This window comes from Chlorocebus sabaeus, chromosome 22, assembly GCF_047675955.1.
Source record: "Chlorocebus sabaeus isolate Y175 chromosome 22, mChlSab1.0.hap1, whole genome shotgun sequence".
Lineage (NCBI taxonomy): Eukaryota > Metazoa > Chordata > Mammalia > Primates > Cercopithecidae > Chlorocebus > Chlorocebus sabaeus.
In genome coordinates, this window is record NC_132925.1 from 46,421,010 (window position 1) to 46,448,712 (window position 27,703).

The 27,703-nt window shown below is 61.9% G+C and overlaps 1 protein-coding gene across 1 annotated transcript in view; it reads left to right on the top strand.

The window, feature by feature from the left end:
• The first annotated feature begins 5,632 nt into the window (after positions 1-5,632).
• PLXNA1 (plexin A1) overlaps positions 5,633-27,703 on the top strand; it is a 55,315-nt gene continuing 33,244 nt past the window's right edge. The window contains exons 1-7 of the mRNA XM_038003461.2: positions 5,633-5,854; positions 11,021-12,290; positions 13,847-14,029; positions 25,741-25,881; positions 27,012-27,112; positions 27,285-27,408; positions 27,490-27,643. Coding sequence (XP_037859389.1) covers positions 11,040-12,290; positions 13,847-14,029; positions 25,741-25,881; positions 27,012-27,112; positions 27,285-27,408; positions 27,490-27,643 — 1,954 coding nt within the window. The 5' untranslated portion in view covers positions 5,633-5,854; positions 11,021-11,039. The remainder of the gene's footprint in view (positions 5,855-11,020; positions 12,291-13,846; positions 14,030-25,740; positions 25,882-27,011; positions 27,113-27,284; positions 27,409-27,489; positions 27,644-27,703) is intronic.

Below are 27,703 nucleotides of genomic sequence, written 5' to 3' on the forward strand. Positions count from 1 at the left end.
TGGGGAACCACTTTCCCAATTCCACCTACTCACTCTGGAGAGGTCCCTGATCCCAGCCAACTATCAGGCTACAGTGACGGGTTCAAGGGGGCCACGCGATCCAGTCTGGTTCACCAAAGCTTCATTCTGGGAACTTTCCTAGACCTATGAGGAAAGAAAAGCTTGGAGCTGCCAAGGCCACCAGGTGCAGAAGGGCTGTGTGGGCGTGAACCAAGCCAGCGGCCAGCAGAACCCTGCTGTGCCCAAGATCCTGTAGGTCTGAGCTGCTGCTCACTTGAGTCCAATAGATGCCTCTTAGAGCCTAAGTGCAGTCAGGTTTCTGTCACTTGGAACCAGCAGCAGGAGTGGGCAGAGAATGGTGCTGGGTGAGCCTTCTCTTTGGCATGCCTGCAGCTGGGCTGAGCCCTTCTCCTCTTGCGTGGGGAGGAGGACCAGAAAAAAAAACCTCGGAGTTGGAGGATGAGTCCGTGAGCACCAACCTTAGGCATCGCCTCTTTTCAGGCCTCTGCAATAGTCAGCAGTCTCCCCACATCCATGCTACCTCCCAATGTCCTCTCCACCCAGTGGCCACAGTGGGCTTCCTGGAATGCAACAGTGACTGCATCTTGTCCGCACATCTACTGTCAGCGGCTCCCTGTGGGCCTAGGCTCACAGTTTGACCCCACAAGGGCATGTGGGGATGAGCTGAGATGACCACAGCGCTCCACACTCACGACCTGGCACAGGGGGCATCTGTTCCATGCCAGGCCACAGGCAGGGTGACAACAAAGTGCACAAGGTCCCGACCCCATGAGCAGGGAGGACAAGGGAGGGAGCAGTGACAATAAAATGGTGACATGGGAAGTCAGAGGGAGGAGGGCCACCCAGGGTCTCCCAAGTGGGAGAATGGGTGGAAATGCCACAGACAAAGGGGGAGGATGAACCAGTGTGCCAAGGGACAGGGAGGCTGGCATGTGTGCACGGGAAGGAGACAGGTGGGAAGCAGGTCCAAATGGGTGTGTTCTTGCATGCGTGAGTGGATGTGCATGTGTGTGCTTGCATGTGAGTGTGTGTGCTCGCATGTTTAAGAGTAAATGCATGTGTGTGCCTGCGTGTGCATGTGTTCTTGCATGTGTGAGTGCACTTGTATGTGTGCTCGCACGTGTGTGTGCAAGTGTGTGCTTGAATGTGTGTGTCTGCTTTCATGTGTATGCGCTTGCATGAGTGTATGTGTTTGTATATTTGAATATGTGTGCATGTGTATGTGTGCACATGTGTGGAGGCATTTCATGTGTTAAAAGATGCCACTAGAGGGTCTGAGCAGAGGGTCTCCCCAGCTCTCTATCAGATCCCTGTGGACCACAGTGTGGAAAGCAGAGTTGGGAGGACTGAGCTGGCAACTGAGGGTCCCCATGTCCTCCAGGTAGGAGGTGACAGAAGCAGGGGAAGTGAGACAAGGATGGGTTAGGAGTATTTGGCAGTGGTGGTGCCAGGTTCCAAAGTGGGCCCAAGCAGGAATCCAGATGTCCCCCACAACTAGCTTTGAACTCAGTGGCCAGGGATCTGAGGGCCATCCCCCAGAGCTGGGGGTGCCTGGATCCTCCCCATCTCCTCCTCACCCAGCAGCAGTGGGGTTGCCTCAAGGGGAAGGAGGTCCTGAGTGTACTTCAGCAGAAAACTGTGACTCATGCAAATGCAGAACAGTCCCCAGAGCTGCCCCTGGGGGCAGGAGCATGAGAAGGTGCCAAAAGAGGTTCCTCTCCAGACCCCACTGAAATGGAACCATGTTCCTAAGAATCTCCTGCACTACTCTACAGACTCCCCAGCCCTCTGAGCTGCTGAAGGCAAACAGAAGCTAAACCAACAGGGGAAACCCAGAGGGAAGAGCCCAGCAGCCTGCTGAGTCACTTCCCCTCTATTTGATGTGGGTTCAGGAGCCCCAAAACCACAGACCCTGGCTCCAATCTCAGCTCCTCTGAGGTTGCTCACCTCCAACTTCTCCATCTGCATTTGGGGTGCTGCAGTCCCTCCTCAGAGGGCAGTGTCAGGACCCAGTGAGGTCACACCAGGAGCTCAGAGTTGAACAGAGGGCAGCTGCTACTGGGGCCAGACGGGACCCGCAGGGGCTCTAGAGCCTGCCTCACGCAGCCCATCCCTAGCAAGAGGCACTCGCCTCTATCTCCCACAAACCACCTGTGGAGTCTTCTCCCCACCTTCCTGTGGGGGCACAGCCTTTTCCTTGTTGACTCTAGCGAGTTCTTTATATATCCAGGATACACATCCTTTGACAATTAGATGTGTTATAAGCCATCTCTTTCTAGATCCTGACTTGTCTCATTATTTTCATTATTTGTAACTTTTAATGAGCAAAAGTAACTAATTTTAATGTAGTCAAATTGATTCATATTTTCCTTTATTTATTTTTTTAGCATCTTGTTTATGAAATCTTCCCCTAGCCCAGGGACAGGAAGCGAATCTGCTCTCTGGTCTCCTAAAAGCCTTGGAATTTTCTGTGTGGCGCTGAGACCTAGGCCACCTGGAATCCACAGTTGCTCATGATGGGAGAAGGGATTACAGGGTGTAATGAGAGGGTCACACGAACAGATTCTCACTGTGATGGCTCTTGCTGCTGCTGTGTGGCTAGTGGACAAAAAGGTGTTACCAAGTACAGCAAGCAGAGCAGAGAGGAGGTGCTCCTTCCTGAGGAGCCCAGAATGGGGATGGAGGGAAGTGGAAAATTCTGGAATATGTTTTTGGGAAGAATCCACCGGGCTGAGGGATGCAGGGGGCATGGGGAGCATGGAGGTTCCCAGTAGGGCAACCTCGGGGATGTGGTGCATTTCACAGAGACAGGGAAAAAGAGGGGAGGTACCTGGTTAACGAGGAGCTTGGTCCTGGCCACCCAGAGTTCAGTGGCCCTGGAACTTCCCCAGATGCAGCTGGAGACACGGGGCTGGACCTCAGAGGAGAGGCCTAGGCTCTCCCGGGGGACCCTGAACACAGAGCAGGAAGCTCCTTGAGGAGTGTCTTCCTTGTGGCAAAAGGGCAGGAACAGGCAGACAGCAGGGACAGCCCCTGGTGCTGGTGACAGGTGGCACAGACAAGAGCTGATGAACATTCCCTGAGGTCAGCCATGGCGTCCACACTCACTGTGTCCCTCACCACAGCTCTGCAAGCTCTCAGGTCCATTTCACAGATGAGGAAATTGAGGCTCAGAGAGCAGTCAGGACTTGCTCTGCCTTCACTAGCCATGAGGCTGGATCTGTGCCCACGTGTGTCTCGGCAGTCCATGAGGAAAGAAACCTCTCCGGTCTTGTTTGCCAGGGAAGGGAGGGGAAGTGCAGCCCAGAGGCTGGGTCAGGACCACAGACTGGAGGAGCCAGACTCCTGGGGTTAGCCTCCCAGCCTGGTCTCCTACCCACTGGGGAACTTGGGCATGTCTCCAGCCTCAGCCCACCCATCTGTAGAAGGTAGCAGAGCCAGTGCTGTATTAGTGCTTGGGAAATAAAATAATATATATAACTTTTGAGGAAGATGTTCTGCCTCATTCAGGAATATGTAAGTTAAAACCACAATGAGGCTGGGCATGGTGGCTCATGCCTGTAATCCCAGCACTTTGGGAGGCCGAGGCGGGCAGATCACTTGAGTTTGAGTTTGAGACCAGCCTTGCCAACATGGCAAAACAAAAATTAGCTGGGCATGGTGGCACATGCCTGTAATCCCAGCTACTCGGGAAGCTGAGGTGGGAGGATCACTTGAACCCAGGAGGTGGAGGTTGCAGTGAGCTGAGATCGAGCCACTGCACTCCAGTCCGGGTGACAGGGTGAGACTCAACGAGCCTGGGTGCTGTGTCTCATGCCTTTAATCGCAACACTTTGAGAGGCTGTGGTGGGAGAATCACTGGAATCCAGGAGTTTGAGACCAGCTTGGGCAACATAGAGACCTTGCCTCTATGTTGAAAAAAATTAGCCAGACATGGTGGTGCCCATCTGTAGTCGCAGCTACTCAGGAGGCTGAGGCGGGAGGATGGTTTGAGCCTAGGAGCTTGAGGTTACAGTGAGCTCTGATTGTACCACAACACCCCAGCTTGGGTGACAGAGCGAGACCCTGTCTGTCTCTAAAGGAAAAAAAAAAGCAGACAAGCAAAACCACCTAGTGAAAAACCAGTTCATGCCACTAGATTTGCAAAACTAAAGAGTGCCAAGTATTGGTGAGGATGTGGCACAGCCAGACCCTTCCACATTCCTGCTGAGCTGCTGGGAGTGTAAACTGGGACTTTCACTTGGGAAGACAGTTTTGCTGTATCTCCTAAAGCTAGATATATCCTACCCCATGACCCTGCAGACCATCCCTGGATCTAAAGGTGCCCACTGAGAGGCATGCACAGGATGCTCATCACAGCTTTGCTCATCATGGCCCCAGGTAGGTGACAATTCCATGTCCATCAGCAGGAGAATGGGTGAGCAGGCGCCCAACGCGGCAGAATACCACAAAACAGGCTGCGAGGACGATGCCTGCGAGCAGCCGCCCTGTGCCCCTCACCACACAGAGCAGACGGAGAAAACAGCACAGGCTGAGTGACCCCGTTTCCATAATACCCAAAACAAGCCAACCAAACAGCGTCCCATTCTGGGATGCAAATATAAGAGGTCACACCCAAAGAAAAGCAGTTAAAGATGAACACAAAAATGAGGGTTGTGGCTGCTCCTGAGGAGGGAGGAGCAGGGTGAGACTGGGAGGGACACCTGGGCCCGGTATGAGTCCCTTCCCTTTCCCTCCTAACCATGTGAACTGTAGAGGGTTCCTCTTCTGTAGGGGTGACGTGATTCACACAGCAAAAACCGCACCCCACAGGCTACAGATGGAGGCCCAGTCCCCAGCCGGGTTTTCCTGGCCCTTTTGCTCTTTTATTGATGCTCCCGCTGCCGGCTTCCCCTTGGCCTGGTTGCCCTCCACCGGGACGCCCTCCCGGATGCCTCCCGCCTGCGGGTGGCGGTTGTGAGTACAGTCACTGAGTGCTGGGTGTCTGCCCCTCAGCCTTGCCATGCAGGCTGGGGGTATTGCCTGGGCAGCTCCGGCTCGTCACCCTGGACTCTGCAGCCCCACCCCTCGCACCCTCCAGACCCGCTACCCCAGGCTCAGCCGGAGTTCGCGTCTCACCACGCCTCTGCCGCGGGACTTTCCTCCCTGGGCCGCGTCCCCAGCCGGGAATGCGCCACCAGCCTGGGGCCTGCAGGGGGCGCCCGGGCTCCCCGCGCAGGTGCCCCCCCATTTGACAGAGAGGAATGCGCGAGGCCGAGAGCTAGGAACACCCGGCCCCGCAAGGTCTGGGAACTGCGACTGCCTCCTTCAGCCTCAGTTTCCCCTCCCGTGAAAGGAAGCCATGCTCCTAGCCTGGACACACTGAGCCAGGCCCTGTTCCCGGGGTCGCGGGCTACCCTGCTCGAGGGCGGGGGGCTCCCCGAACTGCTCGCGCGGCCCCGGCACCCGGAGAGTTGAGGCGGGCAGCCGTATCGCCCTTTGAAGGCGCGCGGTGGGCCCCTGCGGGCGCGCGACACGGGGCAGAGCGCCCTCTGGAGGCCGCCGCCGGCCCCGCCCCCGCCCCGCCCCCGGGCTCTGGGCGGCGCATGCGCGCCGCGCGGCGCTCCGCGGGCGGCGAGAGCGAGGCCGGTCCGCAGCCGCGCGGCGCTCGGCGCCCCATTCATGCTGGGCATCGGCGGCACCACCACGCAGCGGAGCCCGGGCGCGGCGGCGGCCTCGGCCTGGGCGGCCTGCGCGGCTTCGGCGGCCCCGCGGCGGGGCGGGCGGCGGCGGCGGCGGCGCGGGCGGCTGGGCGCGGCGATGGCCGGCGGCGGGGCGCGCCCCGGGGCGGCGGGTGAGTCGGGGCGCAACTTTCCCCGCGGCGCGGGACGGTGGGCGGGGGCCGGACCGGGCGGGGATCCCGGGCCGGGCGGCCAGTGGGTGGGCGCGGGGCGGCCTCCGGCGGCGGCCCTCTCGTGAGGCTGCAGGCAGGGGGTGTGCGCGGGGACTGCGGCGCGCGTGTCCGCGGCCCGCGTGTCCCTGCGGCTCCGGCCCAGGCGTCCGCGTGTGTCCGGGCGCGGCCGCGGCGCCGACGCGGAGAGACCGCACCCCCGTGCGGCGGGGCTGGGACCGCGGCCCGGGGCTCAGCGCCGCGGCCTCCCCCGCCCCCCGGCCGGGCCCGCCGAGCCCCGCGGCAGATCCGGGGCGGCGGGGGGCGGGCGCTGCCCCTCCGCAGAGGCTGGGGATAAAGTTTGCGGCGGCCCCGCGGGGAGGCCCTTGCGGTGCCCAGGCCCGGCCCGGCCGCTGGACCTCGGCTTGGACCTCCGTCCGCGGGCGAGGACGGGATGGCCAGGCCTGGGTTGGGATCGGAGCCGCCCGGCAGGGCCGCGGCGGCCGGAGGAGGTCGTGCGGGCTAAGCCCCCGGCCAGCCCTGGGGCGCGGGGTGGAAGTTGGAGCCACTTCCCGGGACCACCGCTGCCACCGCCCCCTGTGGCCCGGGGTGCGGGGAAGTGGGCTCTGGGTGCCGCCTGGGAGGCCGCCCCGCTCGGGCCTCCTCGGCCTCCCCCTCTCGGGGCCTCTCCAGGGTCAGCCGCTTCCCCCGGAGGCTTCCGATTGCTTCCTGGACAGTCCCGGGCCTGGTGTGCGGCGAAGCTGGAGGCGGCGGGCCGATTCCGGCTGCCAGGGGAAGGGGGAGTGGGGACTCCAGGGAGGCCCCTCAGCCGGCGTGAGGTCCCAGGTGCAGCCCTGGAAAGGAGGGGAGGGGTTCCGAGGGGCGGCCCCGGGCCGAGAGCTGCCCCCGACTTCTGTGTGGGGTGCTGGGGCCACGCCCCTTGAAAGAAAGGGGTGTGTGTGCGGGGGAGGGGACGTGGTCGAGCCTCTGTCCCCTCAGCGGGCTGCTGTGGCTCGGGCTGCTCCGTGCTGCCCCACCTCCTTTCACACGTAGCCGGTTTTGGGTTCGGTGCAGGGATGGGGCGCAGTCTCTGCTCCCCGGGCCCTTGAGGAGCTTGCCTCAGGTCCCCTCGCCTTCCTGTGGTTTGGAGTGTGCGGCAGAGGCCAGGTGCTGCACCAGGGGCACCAAGACGCTGCCCAGCCCTTGAGGAGCACCCAGCCCCCTGCCAGAGGCAGGCGTGTGAACCAGTGATTCGCTGCAGGGCCAGGCTTCCATTCCTGGGGGGTGCCGGTGGGGCCCAGGAAGGGCGTTTTGGGCAGAGAGGACAGCACGGGCAGAGGCCTGGGTTTGTGGCCTTGGTGTGTGCTCTGGGGGCAGGGGACACATGAGGTGCCTGTGGACAAAGCAGACAGCCCTTTGCTGGACTCCTGGCCCCCCATGGTCGTTGCCTGCTTGTTTTGAGCCCCCAGGAAGGCCCCCGTGCACACAGCAGCTTAGAGCAGCTGGCCGGGAGGAGAGGATGCCCCAGGGGAAGGCCCGCAAAGGTGGGTACTTTTTCTCAAGAGCAGGACTCCAAGGCCTTCAGATCCAGATTCCCTAGGATTGGTGGGGAGCAGGGCCACTAGGACCACCTCCCATGACCCCCGTTGTGGGGGAGGCGGGGTGCCAGGAGCAGCTCTCTTTCCCCGGCTGCTGCTGTGAGCCACTGGGCAGGATGGCAGCCCCACACCCCAACCTGCCTGAGCCATAGCAGGATCCGGTGCAGGACGACTTGGGGGGACTGGACTCTCCCTTGTGGGGAGGGCTTTGGGGGCCTTTGTTTCTCAGGGTGAGAGGGAGCTGGGGTGTCACCCAGGCCAGGAAAGGAAAGGGGACACTGCTGGCTTGGCGTTCCACCAGGCGGCGATCCCCTCCTGTCCTGGAGACGAGCCCCTGGGCTGGGGCTCCTACCCGCGGCTGCCAGGTCTCTCTCCGCCTCTCTCCCTGGCTAGCCCCATCAGCATCCCAGCACTAGTCCAGCCTCCCCCGCCCTGGCTCTGGCTCTGCCTCAGCCCAGAACAGCTTTGGCCATGCCGGAGAGCCACAGCCGTTCTTACTGCCCTCTTTGCACAGCCAGTGTTTCCCACCCCAGGCCTTTGCTCCTCCTTTTCTGCCCCCCACCCCCACCACGATGCCCACCTGCACCAGCTTCCAGGCTACCTGGTCCCAGAGCAGGTGGAAAGGCCCTTGAGGACTTTCCCCGGCCACAGTGGCCAGCCCTGCTCCTTGGTAGAGTACAGCATCTGCTGGTACTCCCCTCCCAGCCCCAGCATGGCCCCTTGGCACCCTGGCACCTGGCACCTGGGCCCAGCTTTGGAATGAATGCATTTTTTCCTGGGCAGACCCAGGCCTGTGAGAGTTGAGCCCTGCAGGCTGACTGGCCAGCCCAGTCTCTGGAAGCTCAGAATTTGGGCCCTGTCCTGCTGGGACTAGTTGGGTGACCTTGAGTCTGAGCCCCAAGTCTTATACCCCTAAAGTGGAAGAAGTGGCCCAAGCATTGTCAGTGGCCTTTGTTAGATGCTGGGCATGAGGGACCCAGCCCTAGGCTTGGGGCTCCCCCTTTCTTGGCTGGCAGCCCTATGCCCGCAGGCAAGTCCCTTCCCAGCAGCCTCTTTTGGGGCAGTAGGGTGAGGGTGGGGCTTGGGGCGGTGGGCCCAGGGCCAGGCTGGAGTTTGGATGGTGGCTTCTTAGCCTGGTGCCTCCTGTTGAATATAAAAAGTAGGGCCCATAATTGCATTAAGACGTGTATAATTATCCCAGGGGAGGGGAGAGCCCAGCCCCTGGTAATTGCAAGCCTGCTTTGAACTGATAAACGGTGAGTGATTCATGTTTTCTTTGGAGTTCACATGTGCTCAACTCCCAGCCCCGGCCCCACTGCCACTGTGAGGAGCCTGCTCCTGGGTCTTCCTTGAGTTCTGGGGCGGGGGGTGGGAGTGGGGACTCCTCCCTGCTGTTCTTGGGGAGCTGTCCGGCAAAGGCAGCTGGTAGTCTGCTGGGAGCACCCTGCAGTTCCTGCTCTGGGATTCCAGCCAAAGCTCTTTGCTTCTGAGAGCCTCGGTTTCCCCACCTGAGCAGTGGATGTGTGCTGCGCACACACTGGGCAGTGGGTGTAGGGGGAGTGAAGCAGGAGTGGGGAAGCATGGGGGCTGCCGCACCCAGGCCTGGCTGGCCCTCCGCATACCCTTCATTCATTCGTTCACTCATGGGGATTTATTGAGTCTTCCTGGGCCCCTGGTTTGGCTTGAGGATGCAGTGGCAACCACCCGGAGCCAGGCCTTGCTTTCACAGGGCAGCCATTCTGGAGAATGGGAGCAATAAGTAACAGAGACCCTTAACGAGTCCTGTGCTGCAGATGAGAACCGGGTGACTGAGCTGGGTGGGGAGTGGAGACAGTGGTCCCAGAGGCCTGGGGGAGGGGCAGGCAGCTCCACATTGCATGTGGGCACCAGGCACAGAGGCTGATGGGACTGTGCCCAGCTCCCCAGTAGACTTGGAGAAGGCATCCATCTTCAGGCCTCAGCTTCCCCATCTATAAAATGGGGCCAGACCATACAAAGGGTGTCTGGGATGGTGTGTGCAAACTGGCTGGCTAAGGCTTGAACTCAGGACTCAGGACTCTCAGCCTTGCTGTGGCCGGCTCTAGCCAGGAGTGGATGAGAGGCCCCAGCACATCAGGCACATCCAGGGCAGCAGGCCCTACTGGCACCAAGGGGGTGGCACTGCTGACTATGTGGGCAGGTGTACCCTTTCCTCTTTCATCCATGAGAGAAGAGCTTTCATCCCGCTTTTGCAAATGGGGAAACTGAGGCTAGGAAAAGGGAGTGTCCCCATCAGAGTCATCTGCCTACAGAATAACAAGATCTAGATTTAGCCCACTGCCTGGCTGCCAGTTTGCTAGGCACGGGGTGGTGAGACTTTTCCAGAGGCAGTGGAGGCCAGTACAGGATATGGGGACTCCCACCAGGATCTGGGCAGCGCTGACCTCTTGTGCAGGTCAGAAGAGTGGCCTTAGCCTCTGCACAGGGACATGGCTGTAGGTGGTTGTGGGTGGAGGGAGCTGAGTACCCTGGCAATCCAGGAAGGAGGGGTGGGCATTTTGTGGAGTTTGGGGTGGAGTCAATGAACCTTGGTAGTGAGTGTGACCAGGAAGTGAGGGCCCGATGTGGAGCAAGGTGGGAGGGGGCCCCACAGGTCTGGTGGGTATGGGGTGCTGAGGCTGGGAAGGGGTCACTGTGGAGGGGTAAAGTGCAGGGAGCACCTGCCAGCCTTCCCTGTGGAGGAATTCCTCTTTCCTTGGAGTTGGGTGTGAGGCTGGGGGCAGGAATGACAGCCTGGAGAGAGTGCTGAGAGTCAGGGCTGGGTGGGCGAGGGGGCCTGGGAAGGGGCCGTGTGGCAGGGCACCCGTCAGCTGGGCTGGAGCTGTGGGTGGGACACATTGCCTGGCTTCTGGACTGCAGTTCTCAAGCTTCATCCCACATGGGGCTTGGGGACCCATAGAGAGCAGCCCAGGCTGCCACCTATCCACAGTGAGAACTGCTGCCTGTGTGGCCTGGGCCTCCAGGTCCCCGTGGTGCCTGTGCTGTGAGCTGTCAGGGCATGTTCAGGGGAGAGGCAAGGCTGTGGAGGCGGGAGTGAGCACTAAAGCCCATCTGTGTCAAGCTTCTGTAGGGGATGGTGGTGGAGTATGTCCCCACCAGCCTTAGGCAGGGAGCTGGTGCCCACCCTGGGAGTACAGAGCTGTGGGGAGGGTCCTGCTCCCCAGGGTACAGGGAGGCTCTGGGTGAGGGATGCTCTCCTCAGGCCCTTGTCACCTGCCTTCCTGTTCCTGGCCTTCGCCAGTGATGGCAGGGCACAGGTGCCGATGGAGTGACCTCTTGCCAGGTGTCCTGGGGATGCCTGGTGCACCCCACAGCTTATAGGGCATCAGGCCAGGGAGGTGCCCATTTTGCCCCTGGCTCCTCCTGGTGGGTCAGGTCCTGCCTCCTGGAGGTGGAGTGGGCACGCCCACCACAGGAAGGGCTCACACTGGGGGATCATGATATGGGATGGGCCATGCCTGCATTCACGTGCCCTCTCCTGCCCCTTACCCAGGGCTGAAGCTTCCGGCACCATGATGGTCACCCCAGCAGGACCAGAGCTCCGCGGCCCAAGGCCCCAGCCTGCCATGCCGCTGCCACCGCGGAGTCCGCAGGTGCTCCTGCTACTGCTGCTGCTGTCACTGCTGCCGCTGCTGGGCATGTGGGCTGAGGCAGGCTCGCCCAGGGCAGGTGGGGGTTCACAGCCCCCCTTCCGCACATTCTCGGCCAGTGACTGGGGCCTCACCCACTTGGTGGTGCACGAGCAGACAGGCGAGGTGTATGTGGGCGCAGTGAACCGCATCTATAAGCTGTCGGGGAACCTGACGCTGCTGCGGGCCCATGTCACGGGCCCTGTGGAGGACAACGAGAAGTGCTACCCGCCGCCCAGCGTGCAGTCCTGCCCCCATGGCCTAGGCAGCACGGACAATGTCAACAAGCTGCTGCTGCTGGACTATGCCGCTAACCGCCTGCTGGCCTGTGGCAGCGCCTCCCAGGGCATCTGCCAGTTCCTGCGGCTGGACGATCTCTTCAAGCTGGGGGAGCCACACCACCGTAAGGAGCACTACCTGTCCAGCGTGCGGGAGGCGGGCAGCATGGCGGGCGTGCTTATTGCCGGGCCGCCGGGCCAGGGCCAGGCCAAGCTCTTCGTGGGCACGCCCATCGATGGCAAGTCCGAGTACTTCCCTACGCTCTCCAGCCGTCGGCTCATGGCCAACGAGGAGGACGCCGACATGTTTGGCTTCGTATACCAGGATGAGTTTGTGTCATCACAGCTCAAGATCCCGTCCGACACGCTGTCCAAGTTTCCGGCCTTTGACATCTACTATGTGTACAGCTTTCGCAGCGAGCAGTTTGTCTACTACCTCACGCTGCAGCTGGACACACAGCTGACCTCACCTGATGCTGCCGGCGAGCACTTCTTCACCTCCAAGATTGTGCGGCTCTGTGTGGACGACCCCAAGTTCTACTCGTATGTCGAGTTCCCCATTGGCTGCGAGCAGGCAGGTGTGGAGTACCGCCTGGTGCAGGATGCCTACCTGAGCCGGCCCGGCCGTGCCCTTGCCCAGCAGCTGGGCCTGGCCGAGGACGAGGATGTGCTGTTCACTGTGTTCGCCCAGGGCCAGAAGAACCGTGTGAAGCCGCCCAAGGAGTCAGCATTGTGCCTGTTCACACTCAGGGCCATCAAGGAGAAGATTAAGGAGCGCATCCAGTCCTGCTACCGCGGCGAGGGCAAGCTCTCTCTGCCATGGCTGCTCAACAAGGAGCTGGGCTGCATCAACTCGGTGAGTATGGCAGGGGCGCCCCTCCTCCTGTGGCCCCATTCCCTCCAGGGATGACAGCATCAGTGTCAGATGCATGCTCAGTGGTGCCTGCTGCGTGCTCGGCCTGGCTTTTGGCTTGGCCGTCCCAAAGGCTCAGCTAGGTGGGGCTGCCCTTTTCCATCCCCCAGAGAGTGGGTTTGGACCCGGGTGCTAGCCCCAAAGGCTGCTTCCAGCCATGAAGCTCTCTGGTGCCTCAGAAGATGGGATGACGAGGCCCTGCTGGCATAGTCCACAGCCCCTGGTCAGCCAGGGGCCAGCCACATGCCTGGACCTGTGCCTGGTGCTTGCCTGCTCTATCTTGTCCCCATCCTACAAATGATCCTGCAGGATCAGAGAGGTGGGGTAACTTGCCCTGGGTCACACAGCAAGTGAGAGGCTGGGACCAGAGCCTGTCAGGTGAGCCCAGACACCATTTCCATGGAGCGTTTGCATCCCCCACATGGCCCTGGTGGCACCTGCCCGCTGGGCCTCTGCCTTTGCCCAGCAGTGGGAGCTGATGGTGCTCTGGTGCAGGCCATAGTCCATACCTTGCAGAGAAAGTGACCCTGACTCCAGGGAGCCACAGCCCCCTGGCACCTGTCCCAAAGGCACAGCTGGGGCTGGGCCTCTATGCTGCTGCCTTTCAGGGAGCGTCTTGTTCACACTCCTGGGCAGGCTCAGAGGGCACAGGCCTTGCTTAGGGTGGAAAGTGAAGGGGCTGGGACTCGGCCCAGACCTGGGACCCCCGAGGCTAGGTACAGGGGAAGGCCTGGTCCTCTCTGGCTGTAGTCTCCCATGTCTGACCTGAGGGTGATGCTGGTTTTGTCCTCAGGGCAGAGTGGGACTGCAAGGGCTCCTCAGCCCTTCCGTCTCACGCTCACTGCCTGTGTGAAGCAGGGCCCATGTGTGCTTAGCAGATGCAGTTGTCTACCCTCCCCTTGGCTTTTCAAGGAACGTGTTTTCTCTGCACCATGCAGATGAAGACACTGAGGCTTGGAGGGGCAGAGCCTGGGTGAAGCCCCACCACACTCTGTCTTTGTGCCCTGTCCCAAGGCTGGGGCCTGCTCTTTCCTCCCTGGGGACAGTTCCCACTGCCCCCTCCCACTTGTTCATTCTGTGTGGCCTAGCCCTGACCCAGCCTCCCCTGCTCCTTCCTCCTGAGCAGCCTGGCCTCTGCCAATGAACCCGCTGCAGATGAGGACCATCTGCCCCACTTCTCCCCACACCCCTTCCCTGCCTGCCCTGCCCTCTCCTTAGGCCTGGTGGTGGAGCAGCACCCCCTCCACGCTGGCCCCCAGCTGCTCCGGAACCTCAAGCTATTGATTGCTTTCTCGTGCTCTTAGCTGGGAGCCCGCCCTTTGCCTTTCAGGTGTGACCTGCTCCCTCCGGTCTTAAAGCCTCTCTGTCTTCACATCTCCTCTGGGGGCTACCCCCAACCTCTCTAGAAAGACAGCTGCACTCCCAGCCCTGCCCAGGGAGGCCCAGTCCTCCAGGAGAAGGCACCCAGGGAGTGGCTCTCACCCTGCCCCTTCCCACAGCCCCTACAGATCGACGATGACTTCTGCGGGCAGGACTTCAACCAGCCCCTGGGGGGCACAGTCACCATTGAGGGGACGCCCCTGTTCGTGGACAAGGATGATGGCCTGACCGCCGTGGCTGCCTATGACTACCAGGGCCGCACTGTGGTATTTGCCGGCACGCGAAGTGGCCGCATCCGCAAGGTCAGGCCTGGGTCGGGTGGGGTGAGGAGGGGGCTTGGAATGCAGTCCCTGCCTGGAGCAGGAGCAAAGGCTTGAGGCCGTCCCAGGTGGCGGGCCCAGTGCTGCTCTATGCTGTGGGAGGCTAGATCTGACATATGGGGGGCAGGGGGAATGTTGCCCTACACTGGGCCCAGTGACCTTGAAGGGCCCCAATTCCCCTCTGTGCCTCTGCCCATGACTGGCCCCAGGCCTGCTAATCTAGGACACTTTGAGACCACGCAGGAGCCTGTGCAGGGATGCTGAGGCTGGGGCCGGCTCTCCAAGGGCACTTGCTGACCTCCTGGGGAGGCTGCTGTGTGTGGGTGGTGAAGGCAGGCCTGCGCAGCCCCCTCCCCTCTGGGCCCTGCTCCCCAGCCAGGAGATCCAGTGTCTGCTGCCTCAGCACTCTGCTGGGCCGGAGGCCTTGGCCCTGCCTCTCCCCATCCCCTCTACTGGGCCAAGGGCAGGACAAGGGTAGTGCCCCCACCTGTCTTTGGCTGGTGCTTGAGGAGCTCTAGCACGCAACCCTGGGCCGGCCCCACGGTGGCAAGGTGAGGGCTGGGTGCTGCAGGGATGGCTGTCTGGTCTTCAGGGTTCTCCTTTCCTTTACCAGAATGGTGGGCTGGACAGAGGCAGTGCAGAGCTTCCTGGAGGGCATGGGTTGAGGGGAGCTGCCTGGGCTGGGGTGGGCACCAGGCTGGCCTGGTGTGGGGGAAACTCGCAGAGAGACTGAAGGATGGGGGTACCTGGGCACCCCAGCAGCCCAGTGGGCAGTGGTGGGCCCTGGGGGTGCATAACAGGTACCAGAGGCTGGTGCCAGTGCAGATGTGGGCCTGCGAGTGGGGCTGGGCTGGGGGCTGGCCAGCGCTTGCAGCTCTCAGCCCCGTGCCCAGTGTTGGGAAGGGGGCCTCCCATCTCTGCCATGGTAGTTGCCCTGGGAATGGTTGGGGAGTCCTGCCCCTCCCTGGCTCTGTGATCTCTCGGGGGAATCCCCTGCACCTCAACTTCCCCTCTGAGAAATGAGCCAGATGTTCAGGCTCTGGGCTGGGGTGGGGGTTGCTGGTGGTCTTGGGGCCAATGGGGGCCCAGCTGCTGACTATAGGCCCCCCAGGGTGGGGGTGCCCTGGGGTCCTGTTGGTTCTGCTCACATTGGCTATGAGGCTGAGGCTGATGAGGGAAATCCTGTGACCCCTGAGTCGGGTCCTCTGCTGTGACCTCCCTCTTGGCCCCCATGTAGGGTGCTGCCCTGCGGCTCTGGTATGAGGTCCCTCGCCTCCGTCCTCCCAGCCTGCACTCCCTCTCCTCACACTGGGAGGCACACAGGGCTCTCGAGCGCATGGGGTGGGTGTTGGGGTGGGTTTTGCCAGGCAGAGGGCAGTGCCTGTGTGGAAGCCCAGTGCAGCAGCTTAGAGACATTTCGTGGGGCGCCCCAGAGCCTGTTATCCAGCCAGTGAACAGGTTCCTCTAACCCTGCCCTGTTCCTACTGCCCGGCACTCACTCTTTTGTGCCCCAGGGCACTGTTTAGGTCGGAGCTTTGCTGGGGGAGCAGCAGGACGCACAGCTGTTCCTCTGGGTGCCTGTTGGCCTGTCTCCCTGCCTCCTCACCCCAGTCCCACAGAGGGAAACTGAGGTATGGAGCATGGAACTGCGGAGTTGGGCTTGGGCCCATCTATGGGAAGAGGCTGCTTCTGGGATGAGATTCTACCAACTCTTCCCCTCCCTCCTGCCCCCACTCCTTCTCCCAATTTTCCCCTTCCTACCCCGAGTCCTAAGGAGGGCCATTGTCAGGGAGGCAGGCAGGGGTGGAGCCTGTCCTCTGCTCCCTGGACCAGGTGCCTGCTTGAGTCTGGCTTTGTGGGCAGCTGCTGGAAGATGCAGCTGGGAAGATGGAGGCTGCATCCTCAGGGCCTGACATGGCTAGTTCCTGCCTGGTGACCCTGGCCGGGCCCCCACCCCTCAGAGCCCCAAGTTCTCAGAGGCTCTAGGTGCTCATATCTGCCTCCCAGCGCCCATCCTGTGTACTGCCTCCCTCCACCCCCAAATAAGTCTGGGCTGGGTGCCATGGGCCATGTACAAGTGGATGGCACCCTTTGGGAGCATCTGGGGTCAGCTGTGCCCAAGGGTTCCTGGCCTGGCAGAATCTGTAATCAGAGACTTGGGTCGGAAGTTTGTTCGGAGGCCCCCCCCAGGAAATGCACACCTCTGCTTTGTCCCCCTGGATGCAGACACGGTCATGTCAGTGGAGAACCTGTCACCTGTACTCTTTCACCCAAATCTACCTGCTCTCAAACTGTCCAGCAGCTGGGCATGTCCCGTGCAGGGTTTTTGAACTTCAATGTCATGCAAATGGCTGCATGTCAGCGTGGGTCCTAGCCCTCTCCCGCCCACTTTGTGGCCCTGAGCAAGCCGTCTAGCCTCTCTGAGCCTTGGTGTCTCCTCGTACCATGCGGACCTGGCATGCTTGTGTGGCCTGGGGTGTGTAATGAGTGCTGACCGTGCGCCAGCACCCTGCAGAGGCCTCATAGCAGCCTGTCATCTGTTTTACAGGTGGGGAAACTGAGTGCTCAAGGCAGGTGCTCAGGGCTGCTGGCTCTTTCCTCCCTTTCTGTGGTTCCTTGGAGGAGGCTGGGCAGAGTTCTCTGCTAGCCTCGAGAGCTAGGCCCCTTCATCAGTGACCCCCTCTCTGAGGAGCCCTTCACCACCCACTCCCACCTGTGCTACAGTCCAAGACCCTGGCTGTCTGGCCAGCTCCTGCCCTCGGACCTGCCTGGGGGTGCTGCTGCTGTGGGTGCCTGTTCCATCCGCTCTGCCTCCCTAGTTACCGTGGGGCCTTCAAAGCCTAACTTCCCACCACAGGCCACATGGGCAGAGGGTGCCCTGGGTTTGGAGCAAGGGGTCAGGAGGAGGGGATCTACCCTCACTTGTTTTGGGGCCTGGGTTCGAGTCCCACTCTGCTTGCCTTGGCTCTGTTATGTCCTGCAGACTCCAGTGCGAGGCCTCTGGCCTTGCTCCACTGTGAAGGACGCTTGCTCCCTGCTGGCCACACAGGCCTCTTCTTGACCTGGCCTGGGAGCAGCAGAACTTCACTTCTCCTTGTCTCTCCTTGTCATCCTGACCCAGCCTGTGTGTGGGGCTGGCTGTGGTCCAGGGTCCAGAGCCAGGGTAAGGAGGGCCATGCTGAGCCCCGCCCCCAGGCTGCCCTGCCTCCCTCTTGCTCTCAGGGCCTTGGGAGGGGCCAGGCCCCCGGGGCTCCCTCCTGCCTGTTCACATAGGGCTCCTCTTCCCCTGAGGCAGCTGGCCTGGCTATGCTCTCAGAGCTCAGGGCCCCGCCTCCTGCCCTCTCCACTTGGTCTGCTGGAGCTGGGCCCTGGGGACCCCCAGCCCACGCGTGACCCAGGGGCAGGCCTGCCAGGCTGACCACTCCCTGTCTTTCCCAGGCCGGTCCTTTCCGGACTTTAAAAAGTGTCTGGGGAGCTCCAGAGACTTGGCTGGCCCCAGGCCAGCCCCTGCCAAACTGTTGTGTAAAATTGTAGCCAATTAATTTAAGACCTGCCAACTTAGGCTATAAGGCCAACTGGGGTGCCCCTGTCCCCCCTCCTTTCACCAGGACCCTGCCTGGCACCTGCCCCACCCCCACAGAGGCAGCGTCTCCCCCTGGGGTTTCTCTCTCAGCGAACTTCCTGGGCCCTGCTCCCAGCTCCTCTCGTGGCCTCTGGGGACCCCAGGCCGTGTCAGGAGCTCCCAGGAGCAGCCCCTGGTTCAGGTCCTGTAGCATCAGCCCAAGTACCCCCGTGGGAGGGGAGAGCACAGGCCCTGGCCTCCTGCAGAGCAGGTGCCATCCTCCTACAGAGGGAAGCTGGGGAGAGCCTTGCCCTGTGGGCGGCTGAGGGGCACCCGAGGCCAACCTGCTCTGGTCCTGCTGCTGCTGCAAGGCAAAAGGAGCTGCCTCTGTCTGAGTCCCAGCCTGCCCATTCTGGAAATGTAGGCCCAACTGCCTGGGCACCCGGTTTTTCAAGAGATTCTGGAAACCTGTGTTTTGTGTGAGATCTCTTGATTATTAAATGTTGGCAACGAATCCACATTTTAAGAGAGTATAACAGGACCAACTCAAGCATCCCTTTGGGCCACCAGGACCTGCACTGTGGCTCTGAATAGCTCAGGGAAGCCACCCACCTGGGTTATGGGGCATGGCCCTGGTGAAGCCCCATCCTCTGGGGCCTTGGTTTCTTTCCCTGGGTGTTGTATACGTCTGGGCATACCCCAGGGGGGCTTGGGGCTCCAAGTTCTTTCTGGAGCTGGCCCCTGATGAGCCATCACAGCATCTCCCTGCGGCGGTCCCTGCATGGAGGCTACAGCTGCAGTCCCCTGTGTGCATCCTGGCCTGGCTGGCCCCTGTCCCTGTGCTCATGGGCCCTCAGGACTCATGCTGCGGCACCTCCTACAGCTTGCCTGGTCCACACCACTCTTCAGCACTTTGCGGGACCTGCAGCAGCTGGGTCTCTGAAGTGCTTGGGAGGCCTGTGGCATTAGTTGCCATCCATGAGCTTTGGGAATGGTGGTCTGCAGGGCCTGGAGCTGGAGTGAAGCCTCTGGAGCCCTGCACAGCGTTGGAGGTGTCCTCCACCCGGCCATCTTCCCCTCTGCAGATAGCTTAGCACCTGCTGTGTGCCTAGGCTACCTGGGGACAAGGAACACCTGCCCCCTAGGCCCCGCTGCTCTAGAAGCTTTCAGCATGCTTTAGAGGCCTCTTTATATTCCCCTCATACCCCCTGGACCCCAGGCAGGATTTTGGAATTTATAAGTTCTGGAAGTTGAGTGGCGTCTCACAACCCACGCAAGTGCAAGGCAGTTGGTGGCGGGTGCCCACTGTGGGGTTGGCAGCTTGAGCCTCATCAGGTCTGCAGTGAGCCTCCCTGTCAGGGTCTGTGCCAGGGATGTGGTAGGAGACCGTCCTGAAAGAGCTGGAGCCAGGGGGACAAGAAGTGTGCTGGCCACAGGCAGCCCTGACCCAAGGGAGGTGCAGGGCAGTACTGAGCCCCTAGCCCCGCCACGAGGAGGCTGCTGTCCCCCACCATTGAGTTTCATCTTGTGTGTTGTTGAGTGAGGGACGAGGGGAGTTGATTTCAGTGACTTGCCCTTGAACCCTGCAGTCATTCTGAGGTACAGCCTCTGCTGCACTGTTGGCATTCTTGGGGGATGTGCCCCTTGCACCTGCAGCATGCAGCCTACTCCCGAATCTGCAGGAGGGTCCCGTGCCCTGCATGGTCAGCCTGTAACAGACACCACATGGAAGTGACACACATGGAAGCGTGCATTGGGGGTGTGTCACGGGAGAGCACAGGCACCCACCATCCCCAGCAGCCCCTCCTGGTCCTTCCCTTCCCAGCGTGACCGCCCTGGCCGGCTCCGTCAATGCTGTGTGCTGCTATGTGGGCTCTGGGGTTGAGTCGTCATCTTTTGTTTGGCAAGACTCTTCCTTACCTGTGGGCAGCTGTGGTGCGTGCCGTGTCCTCATGTTGTGTGTTTCAAGCACACATGCCTGTGCATCCTGCCCACTCTGGATGGCTGTGGTGTTGCCAGTCCTTGCAGGCCTGTTGTAAGCACGACTGTGGATTCCCGTGGCAGAAGGATGGATTTCTGTTGGGTTTCAGCCTGGAAGCCAGGCTGTGGAGCCTCTGTTGTTGTTCTGCCTTAACTCTCTGGGGCCGCCTCTGCTGCTGCTGAAGGACTTGGTGGGGACCTGTGGCAGTGCCTGGCAGCATGCGGGGTTGACGGGCACGAAGCACGTGCTCTGGGGCGGGCCACGGGGTCCGTCTTTGCTGTGCCCCCGACAGTGGTCTTGGTGGGATGGGGCGGAGCCAGCTGCCTGTCGTGGCTGCTCTCTGTGGGGCCTGAGTGTGTGCCGCCACTGCCTGCCCAGGCCAGCAGTCCCAGTCCCCTTTGGGGGGCCATGCACAGTAACCTGTCGACATCTGTGCTTCCTGGTGAGCATGTGCCACCCCCTTTCTGCCTCTCCTGGATGTGGTTGGCCACTGTGGGCCGAGCCATGAGGATGTAGGGAGCGACAACCTCCTGTTTGCCCTGTGGGCATAATGAGTGCCGTCCCAGAGCTGGTGGTGCGTGAGGGTGCATAAGCATCCCTTCTGCTTCCCAGCGGCTGGCAGGGCCACCCATGGGGCACGCACGGAGGGCCCTGGCCAGTCAGGCCTAAGCCCGGGCACGGGTCCCTCAACACCGTTGATAAGATGGAGGCAGCAGTGGCTTCCCCATGCCTCATCTTGTGTGTGCTCAGGCTCATGGCCAGCCCGGCAGGGGCGGCCTCGTGAGTATCCGCACTGGGCAGTCACCTTCCCCCACAGGCACATGGGGCCTGTGGTCCCAACCACAGCAGAGACCATGGTGTAGGAGGCCCTGCCAGCGCGCAGTGGGTATGGAGGCTGGAACAACCCAGGGGGCTGGGTGGTCTGCTGGAAGGGTGTTCTGGGGACAAGGAACAGGAGGGCCAAAGCTCAGAGGGGCCCCCGTGGGTGCTGGGAACCGCACTGTGCCTTCTGGGGTTTCAGGGGCTGCCTTGGGCACACTGTGCTTGTGTGGTGGGTCACTTCACCAGAGAAGGTAGCAGGACCAGCTGGATGTGGGGGTAGGTGCTGATGTGGGTCTTTGAGGGCCCAGGACCATGGGGTGGCACTAGGGTCAGAGCTGGAAGTGGCATTGAGGTCACAGGATGGAGGAGAGAGGGCACCAGGCTGCTGGTGGGTTTGAGAGAAGACACTGGGGCAGATGGTCCCTGTTGCCTGCGTCCCCACAGGACCCGTGCTGGTGACAGTCTGGCTGTGGTGGGGACTCTGACCAAGCCCCAGGTTAGCCCGGAGCCCAGGCAGTGGTATGTGACCGAGGCGGTGCAGTCTATGGTGGTTCCCACTAGCTGTGGCCTCACCAGCTGGGGCTAGGTTCCCCAGGCAGCTGTGCACATCTGCCCTGCAGCAGGGCGAAGCAGACATGCCCTTTGAAACCATGAGCTCCTGAATTCTCACACAACTCTGTGAAGTGGATGTTGGCAGATGAGACCAGGGGTTGGGGAGGTCCACTCCTTGCTGAGGGGATTGCTGCTGGGGCAGGCTGGAGCCTGTCTAAGGCAGCCCTGACTGTCCTCCACCTGCCAGGACCCTGATCTCAGTCTCTGCTCTCCCCTTTGTGCTCACGGTTGGGGGTGGAAGAGGTGGGATTCCTGGGACACCCTCTCCCCCAACAGGTGTGTCTAGCCTGATTCCAGCCCTCGTGCTTCCTGCAAATCCTGTTTTAATTACCCAGTTACTGCCAAGAGGAAATCACTAATTGCTTTTCCAGTATCCAGTTCCTCCTGGCCTTTCTGAGAGTGGTGGGGACCCAGGAAGGAGGCCTAGAACCTGTCCACAGCTGGAGGAAGGGGCAGTCCTGTGAGGGGTGAGGAGGGTCCGGGAGTGGGTTCACTGGGGCCTATCTCAGCTGTGCAGTTCTGGCTGGGAAGGGGAGGGGCAGGTGGGCTCTGCGCCCCGTGGGGGTCCTGAGAAGTGAGGGCAGCAGAGGCTCCTGCTCCTCGAGCAGCCCTTCCTGGGACCCCCTCAGGCTGGGGACGGGTTTGGCAGCCACCTCTGCAGAAAGGCTGAGAGGCGTGTGAAGCCTCCACGCATGGACACCTCCCTAGCTGCTGCCCCTGGTCTTTGCCTGTTCCCACCTCATCCTGTCCTTCTCCCAGCCCTAGAGCCAGGAGGCAGCTCCACAGGTGCATCCCCACCTCACAGGCAGGGGAAGGGCCGGGCCCCTGGCTGCCATCACGGGGCACGCAGAGCCAGGCAACTCCCCTTGCCAGGTCAGGGCCAAGCCAGGCAGCCCCCTGCCTCCTGGCGGCTGGGGCGCGTGCCGGCCCTGGCACTTAGCCTGGGTGGCCCAGACATCCTCCCGGCACCCCCGCCTGCCCTCAGCCCGGAGAATGGGCCCTTTGTTGGCTCTGGGCGGGACGGACAGCTGACCTGGCCGGGCCCTCAGCTGCCTGCCTGCAGCAGTTGGCCAGGGCTGTGGTGGTGATGGGAGTGGGTACAGCCAGCAGGGCCAGCCTGGGGCCTGCCGTGAGCCCTGCCTGCTGTGTCCTACGGGCAAAGTGGTGGACCTACTCCCTGGCCTATCTGTGGGGAGGGTCAGGTGAGCCCTGTGGCAGTGGGAGGTGCTCAGTCCAGGAGTGAGGGCCATGCCTGGCCTGGCCCGGACACGGAGAGACCTCGGGACCCGGCGCTTTGGGACTGCACTTTGGTCTCGGCTCAGAGCCCAGGGTCGACTCACCTGTGTGCATATAGGACAGGGACCCAGGGTTAGACGGTCCAGGCAGAAGTAGGTGGGGGCATCCCATGTCCTCCCAGCTAGGGGTGGGTGGGGGCCTGGTGCAGCCGAGGACCATATCCAGGGAGGCTGCTAGCTCAACTGAAGCCACTTGGGTAAAGGGGAGAGTCCTCTCAAGCATGGGGCAGCATGCATGGACAGCGCCAGCTCCTGGTTTGTGCTGGGAGGTGGGAGGGCGGGCTGTTGGGGCCAGTCGTGGAAGGTTCTGTTGGTCTTTGGGGAAAGATTTGCAGATCAAGGAGGTGACAGCTGGGGGAGGATTCCAGGGCATGCCTGTGGCCCGGCCCCATGCCCGGGACACGTCAAGCCTCTCGTTTGCCCTGCCAGCTGCCCAGCTGCTGTGGGAGGGGCTTCTGGGCCCAGCCACCTCAAGGGTGGGCTGCCTCCAGGCGGGTGGCCCTCGAGTGGACAGCTGTGGCCAGGGTGTGGGCGTCGGCACGTGGGCTCCTGGCCGGCATGTGCCCCGCTGTCCTGCCAGCCGCTCTGGCCTCAGGCCCACCGTCTGTGCCCCGCGCTCTGGTTCTCCTGGAATGCCCTCCTGCCGGGTGCTGGCTCCTGCTTCCCACTTTGCAAGCAGCCTCTGTGCTCCTCCCAGGTGCAGTTGTGAGTCCAGGGCCCAGGGTTCCTCTGGCAGGTGATGTGTGAGTCTCAGTTTACCTCCTGTCTGTGTGGTTTGATAAAGCTGGCTTGGCTGCACAGGCCCTTCACCCTGAACGCTGGCTAGAACACAGACACATGTCCTGGGGACCATTGTCCTAGCTGGATGCCCTGCAGAACATGTGTGGGTGCACAGGGGCCCTGCTGAGTCTGGACCGTGGCGCCTCAGTGAACAGTGTGGGGCCTGTGCCTGTATCGCGTCCATCCTCTGGCCTGGTGTGCTGTGCCGTATTAGCCTCCTCAATGCTCCACTCACACTGGCCATGCCATGGCCTCTCCTGGAGCTCTGTCTCTCTGGGCCCAGCCTGTGTGCGTGAAGGGGTGGGGGTGACCCAGTGCCGGGCAGGTGGGTGGACAGATGGGTACATGGCGGATGGACAGCCGGACGCGTGTGCTCCCGGCTGCAGCTGTCAGAGCCACCTGTCTGGTCGGCATGCTGCTGGGCGGAGCGGGGCATTCTGTAGCCTGGGGCCCAGCCCATGGCTCCTATGGCTTCTTCCCTTCCTGGGACCCCTCCTTGCACCCCTCACCCACCGTTTCTTGCCTTGGAGCTGGTGTGCCCCCTGGACCTGCCCTTCTCTGACCCATTTCTTCACCCCTTGGTGTGACATCTGTGCCCCCAGCCCTGAGTGGGTGGATGCCTGGCAGGCCAGGCCAGGGTCAGGGTCTGGCGTCATGTGGCCCTGGCTCTTGGGGAGGCGAGTCATGTCCTTGTTGAGACACCTCTCAAGTGCTCCCTGCATGCTGGGCCAGGGTCCATCAGCTTAGGCTGAAGAGACCCTACTGCCAGGGGCAAGAGGAGCCAGGGGCCATATCCCCTGGTGCTGATAGGGAAGGGGGAGCTGGGGCTGGGCTTCACAGTGGGAAACCACTGGGGATATCCACAGGGCTGTGGGGATGGAGGAAATGAGAGGAATCGCAGTGCCTAACCGGGGTCTTCTGAGTTGGAGCTGCAGGTCTGCGCACTGGGCACGCCTGCCCCAGCTTCCACCCAGTCTGTGTCCTGCCCTCCTCGCCTTCCTGCCCCCACTCCCTGGTGGCTGTCTTAAGCCACTGGCCCAGATGTGTGGTTGGCTGCTCAGGTGTGGTGATTGCTGTGGGCCTGGCCACCCTGGGTCCCCCTGCTCCTGCCTGGCACACCTGGCCTGGTCCTCCTGTAATGCTCAGAACAACTGTCTGAGAGAGGCAGAGAGAGGTTTGGACCCAGGCAGTGTGGCCCAGAGGCTGGTCCTGGCTGGCATCCGCCTGGGTCTGAGTACCTACCGTCTGGCCACTGACCCAGAGCAAGGCAGGGAATTTGTGGTGCTGGCATCCTAAGCGTCCATCGGGCAGGCCTTAGGCCAGTGGTCATTTTGAACAAGGACTCCCACTCCTGCTGTGGTTGCAGGGCAGGCAGGTGCGGGTGCACTGGGTGCGGGTGTGGGTGCCATCCAGGCCCCACCGGCGGGGTGCTGGGCGGCTGTGGCCTGGTTGCCCCTAGGCTGCCCGCTGTCCCTGCTTCTCTCCTCCCAGAGGCTGTGGGCCATGGCCCTGCAGCCAGGACAGCTAGGCCCATCCTGGCCGCCTCCTCCCCTGCCCAGCTCTGGGCTCCACTCTTCCGGGTCTGGTTTGACTTAAGCCTGCTTGGTGGCGAGGCAGCTGAGCGGATGTAGGGGGTGGCCGGCGGCGCTCAGGAATGCAGCCCTCCCCCTCTCCCAGCCGACAGCCTCTTTGGCCCAGAAACACAGCGCCCCACCCTGGCTGGCCGCCCTCAACCCAGGCCTGATGGATCGGGCTCCAACCAGGGGCTTTCGCTGGGCCCTGCTGCCCCCGACCTGCCCTGCCTTGTCACCGTGAGGACACAGAGGAGGGGTACTGAGTCTGGGCCCAGGCTCCTGCCCTGAAGTGGAAGTGGAGAGGTAGAGCGGGAACAGGAGCGGGTCAGGCTAGGGGAAGCAGGCCACAGCCCGCAGCCTGAGAGCCTGCCCTGGATTCAGAGCTGGGCAGACACGCCCCAAGAGTCCCATCTCTGGAAAGCCCCCTGGGTCTCTCTGTTAATTAAATACATTTGTTTGGTAAAAGCAACTAAAAATACTTGCAGCATCGCAAGCTGCGGAGGAGAAGAGCTGGCTAATTAACGCCTGGTTTGTTTGGGATCTGGAATACATTTCCATGCCAATGAGATGCCCATCCTCCTCCACTGCCTTGCTGGGATGCCCCCACCCCTAGGACACCCCATCCTGGAGTCTCCTGGTCCACTGCCCTAGACTTCCTGTGAACCCTGGCCTCTGCCCCCCACAACCAACATCCCTCCTTCAAAAGCCCAGCCTGGCCGCAGGGATGGCTAGGCACCATGGGACTCCTGTAGCCTTCACCCTGGGTGTGGCCGTGCTGCTCCATGGTGGGTGCTGGGTTGTGGTTGTCTCCAGGCCCCAATACCCTCTGGCCTCTCTTGACTGATAAAGGGGCTGAGTCCTAGACTGGCCTGTTGGGGTCTGAGTTTGCCCTGCACTGGGGCTGGAGCTGGGGATGTGTAGAGTGAGTATGGCTGGCGCTGGTACTCTCTGCTCATGCATGTCTGGGCAGCTCGGGGAGGGGCTTTAGACTCCTGACCCTTGATGGGAGGGGGGCTGGGTCAGGGAGGTATCAGCACAGCCCCAGTTAGGACCCCTTGCTGCTGCAGATTCTGGTGGACCTCTCGAACCCCAGTGGCCGGCCCGCCCTGGCCTATGAGAGCGTGGTGGCCCAGGAGGGCAGCCCCATCCTGCGAGACCTCGTCCTCAGCCCCAACCACCAGTACCTCTACGCCATGACTGAGAAGCAGGTGGGTGCTGCACCAGTCAGACGGTGTGGCTGAAGGTGGGGGCCTTTTTACCAGGAACCCTAGTCACAGAGTAGTAGGGGTGGGACCACATCACAAGTTGGGCATCTGTGGCTCCTGGTAAAAGTGGTTTCAAGCCAGTCTGTGCTCTGCCTCCCTGTAGACTTGTGGGCTCGACTGGGTTTGCAGGGGAACTGGTCTGGTCACCAGGGGCCCCACAGCCTCATTGCTGCCTCCATGTTTTCCTGGGCTGGGTTTGGAATTCCCACCCCTCCCCTGTTGACTTCCTGACCACAGAAACAGATGTGTGAAAGAGCGATTTCAGTGACAGGTGTCACTGGAGTTTGGGGTGTGTGCTGGGCCCCTGAGTCCTCAGGCCTAGGGCTGGGTCTCTGTCCAGTGGGTCTGTCCATGGGGGCTGTGGCTGGCCTGATCTACCCAGCCTGATGCCTGGCCCAGCTCTGTAAGGCCATGGACTTGAGTCCCTGGCCTGGCCTGCCTGGAGTCCACCCCTGCCCTTTGACCCAACCTAGTAACCTCGTGGCAGTTGGAGGGTGGGCAGATGGGGCAGGTGGGGCCAGGTTGGGCATACCAGCTGAGGCCAGGCCTCCCTCCGCTTGCGGCTGGCTCGTTTTTCTCTGCCCCTCCTGGGCACAATGGGGTTCTGCCTTCCTGGGGACCTCAGGGACGTGCCTCCGTGGGCACTGGGATACTGGGCTGAGCCAAGGAGTCAGAGTGAGCTGAGGCCAGCCTGCCCCTCTGAGTGTTGTCTGGACCTGCGCTGGAGCTTGGGATTGGGACCCGCCAAGCCCGTTGATCCCTGGGGAAGCTCAGAGCTGGGATGGAGTCCAGACAGATGGAGAGGAACTCTGGTTGAAGCTGCAGGTGCTTCTTTGATTGGTTTTTCCCATATGGACTGTTCTTTCTGGCTGCTGCCCCCTGGGTTTCCAGGGCAGAGGCCTGACCTGTGCGACCTGGCTTGGCCATGGCAGGGTTGCCAGATCTGCCTTTGAATAGACTGAGAAGTGCAGGGCCTCCCCGGGCCTAAGGAGAGCAGAGTAGGGAGTCAGAGGTGAGGATGGCTGGGACCCCTGGGGTGGTACTGGAGGGGCCTGACACCTCCCCCACCCCAGGTGACGCGGGTGCCTGTGGAGAGCTGTGTGCAGTACACGTCCTGTGAGCTGTGTCTGGGGTCACGGGACCCCCACTGTGGCTGGTGTGTCCTGCACAGCATGTGAGTCTGGGCAGGTGGGCAGGGGCAGTTGGGGAGGGCCATGGTGGTCTCACAGTGGGGAGGGGGAGCCTGGTGCATGGCAAGCCACCCCGAGTTCTTTGCCCAGGTCCCGCCTGGCATGCAAGCCCTGTAAGTCTCCCCACCCGCCCAGCCTCAACCCCTCTGCCTGCAGCTGCTCGAGGCGGGACGCCTGTGAGAGAGCAGACGAGCCCCAGCGCTTTGCCGCGGACCTGCTGCAGTGCGTGCAGCTGACTGTGCAGCCTCGTAATGTGTCTGTCACCATGTCCCAGGTCCCAGTAAGTGTGGCACCCCAGGTGGTAAGCGGTGGGGGACAGCCATGGGGACCCTGCTCACCGTGCCTCCTTCTGTCTACCCAGCTCGTGCTGCAGGCCTGGAATGTGCCTGACCTCTCAGCTGGTGTCAACTGCTCCTTCGAGGATTTCACAGAATCTGAGAGCGTCCTGGAGGACGGCCGGATCCACTGCCGCTCGCCCTCCGCCCGGGAGGTGGCACCCATCACGCGGGGCCAGGGTGAGTGGCCCCAACACAGTGGTACCTGCTGCCTGGCCAGGTCCAGGGCTGCAATCCAGT